At 39.5% G+C, this 3,108-nt stretch overlaps 1 protein-coding gene across 1 annotated transcript; it reads left to right on the top strand.

Moving 5' to 3' along the window:
* Window positions 1-6: 6 nt before the first annotated feature.
* On the top strand, window positions 7-2,844 carry LOC108632550 (uncharacterized). The gene is made up of 2 exons (XM_026819779.1): window positions 7-957; window positions 1,303-2,844. The coding sequence occupies exons 1-2, from the start codon at window positions 535-537 to the stop codon at window positions 2,842-2,844; spliced, it is 1,965 nt and encodes a 654-aa protein (XP_026675580.1). The 5' UTR covers window positions 7-534.
* Window positions 2,845-3,108: the final 264 nt, after the last annotated feature.

The following is a 3,108-nucleotide window of genomic DNA, read 5'->3' as shown; positions in this document are numbered from 1 at the left end:
CTCATATTTTGCTCTATTTTTGCTATCGATAAAACAGAGCAAAAAAACGTTAAAATTTTACCGACGTTAGAAAAGTCACGTGACCACTCTAGCCCCTTAATACAATAATTATTACAATACAATAACAAAATCTACAATCCAATTTTGAAAATAGTAAGTAATCGAACACCAAGTTCGATATCCAGATGACACTATCGTCTCCAGTATTCGGGAAGGGAAAAAAACAAAAGAGCGTAACATGTGCCAGTCGAGCCAGTGTATCGGTATCGGTTAGGTTCATCGTTTTGCAACGACAAGCAGTTTTCCTTCAATCAGCAAGTGTCGCTACAAGTTCAAATTGAATCCTGTTCCCAGAAACCAATCAGTGTTCTCTAATCAATTTTCACATTAATTTCGAACCTATCCCAGACGAAGTTGTTCCTTCGTCAGGTTTCGTGTTGCGAACAAAGTATCTCTGGTTCGACCAGCACCGATTGATAAGTGCGAACAGATTATTCTCACTTCTTGTCCGAGAAGAAGCGAGACAGTCATAAGATGGAGGGAGATAGTCGCAGGGACGAGTCCGAGGATGACGTGAGCGTGATTGCTGTGATAGGAAAAGAAAACGATCGAGCCTACCGGGGTGACGAACGATCGGGAGAGAAACAAGAACAGGAGGATCGATGGGTGTTCGAGTTGAGCGACGAACGATGCAAAATGGCACTCCGTAAGCAGTTCGACCTCGACTCGTTGTCGACGGAGACAGAGGAGTACGAAGGGATCGAGGTCCTTCAAAAACTCCCTCCGGGGACGATAGTCATCAAACAGGACAAGAAGTATAAAGACGACAGCGATTACGTGAGGGACTCCACTGAAACCAGCAGTGGTGGCTCCACTTCTGGCAGTGGCCCACCCAAAGTCAGGAGGGTCCATCGGGCTACGAGGAAAACGTACGTTTTCCATTATTCTATGATTTGTCTCTTTAGAAATATCCTTTTTCTTTGTATTTATTCAAATNTTATTATCATTTCAATAATACAATTATTATTTAATTTTTCTTTAATTCTTTATTCATTGCATTTTCTAAATTTTTTTCAAATATGCTTTATTAAATTATATTTAAATATGTCTCTTCTTACATTCTTACATACAAGAATAATCAAAAATGTGTTTTTTAAATTAACATTAGATACATTTCTTAAAATCATTCTCTTCTTCTTTGCAAAGATTAAAATCCTGACTCTTAATATACTAATTAATAAACTGTGAATTTCTGTGTATTTATAAAATATATAAAAGTACTGAATTAAACGTATCCTGCAGGTCGGTCTGGCTGCCGAGTACCTGGGGCGATATTTCACAAGTCTGGACGGTTTTTCATATCGAGAGATCGTCGATCGACCAGAGATAGAAGTAGTATCCGTGGACCCCCGCTGTGACCTTCTATCCTCATCGAAGAAGCGTAGCAGAAAAAGCAAAAGCAGATCAAATTCGAGGACAAGTCCTTCTGACAGTAAATCCTTTGAGAGCTGCATGCACGAGAGTCTACACTGCGTTTTGGGTTATTGTTCTCAATTAATGACACCGTCGTACGAAGCAAACGTCGAAGGGAAGTTAAACGTCTTAAACGACATCATGAGATCGTCAAACACTCCAAAAGAAACTGAGAGTACCAACACAAACGACCAAACAAGAAACGAGCCTTCCGTCAGTTCCAAGGAAGGATTACAAAAGTCCGAGGAGAATAAATTTCTAGATAATTACACGGTGGCTATGATACCCCAGAACAGCTTCACGCAGATGCCAAAGGCGAGGTTATTCCCCGCTCAGAAGGTCTACGTAGCGAATTCGCAGAAATCCATCGCCTTCGCTAATCTAAAAACGTTCCCATCTGGCCAGATGAAGATTCAAGACATGATGCGGTCGTCTAAGACCCCTTTTATTCTCGTCAACCCTTCAGAGGTGAAGGAGAGCCAAATTCTTAAGCCAGTGAATAACGTAAACGTGATCAAAGTCGAGGAATCGTCCACCGAAGAGACTTTAGGAGAATTATCCTCAATTTACACCAACGACTCGAACGACTTAAATGCCAAGCAGGCATCGAAGAAAGGGAACAAAGTCGAGTTCACTGTGACTAAATATTTGCTGGACAACATGCAACAGACTAAATTTCAAATTGGCAGAGACTCCACTTCTAATGAAAAAAAGTTATTCAACGAAACTCCTAAAGAGTTAAACACGAAGAGTCCTGCTGGTTCTAATAAAACTTGGAGCACGAGTGACGCTGCAGAGATTGCAAAGATCCTCTCAGAGTACAATAAAAGCAATTTAAAACGCCCTGCCATTGAAAACCAGACTTCCTTCTGTGGCATGAAGAACATAAGAGTAAAAGAATTGTCTAATAAAGACGAGAATCCAAAGCAAGGTTTCAGTGAAAGCCCTACAGATAGAAACGTGAATATAACATTTCCTCAAGGAAAGTGGCGACGGTTTCACTTAACAGTGGAGAAGTTGAAGGATCTTAAAAACAGCCCCAGTGAAAAGAAGTCGATTTCCACTGTGCAGAGCAGGCAGTCGATTTTTAAAATCGATCAGAGTGGCGAAACTTCTGAGAAGAGAGTCGAAGCTCCCAGATTTGAAACGATTCAACGAGGCCAGTCGAGTTTGCAAGAGGAGAGCACGTCTATGGTGAATGATTCCTGTAAACCACAAAGACAGTCTTTGCAAGATTTATTAGAGAACACTGCTATGCTGTACTGTGCAGCCACTGGCACTCATCAGGATGATTTATCCAGTTACGTTGATAGTTTAGATGTTGCACAGAGTACACAATGGCTAGAGATCTGTAACAATTATATTATTTAGCTATCGTGTTCTATTTGATTAATTAATAACGTTAGTTATTCATTTTCTTAATCACAAGATTATTTAACTTCATGTATTATATTATTTCTTTTAATAATTATTGAAGTCCGTATTTAAGTTATAGAAAGACAAGGAAGGTCTCAGTTCCTTTATTTAAAACAATTCACATATCTCTACGTAAGTAGAATTATACAAATTAGTTAATTCTCGCAAACGTTACAAATTATTTTAGACTCTAATTCGTGCTCGGTTTTCTAGTTCACT

This window comes from Ceratina calcarata, unplaced genomic scaffold (genome assembly GCF_001652005.2).
Source record: "Ceratina calcarata isolate Rehan_Ccalc_2016 unplaced genomic scaffold, ASM165200v1 scaffold1075, whole genome shotgun sequence".
NCBI lineage: Eukaryota > Metazoa > Arthropoda > Insecta > Hymenoptera > Apidae > Ceratina > Ceratina calcarata.
This window is presented reverse-complemented; position numbering and strand designations above follow the sequence as displayed.

Bases quoted from the DNA above. Each gene is read 5' to 3' on its own strand.
- LOC108632550 (XM_026819779.1), top strand. From the start codon at position 535: ATGGAGGGAGATAGTCGCAGGGACGAGTCCGAGGATGACGTGAGCGTG. The intron at 958-1,302 runs CTCTTTAGAAAT...CGTATCCTGCAG, and splicing joins TCCATTATTCTATGATTTGT to GTCGGTCTGGCTGCCGAGTA.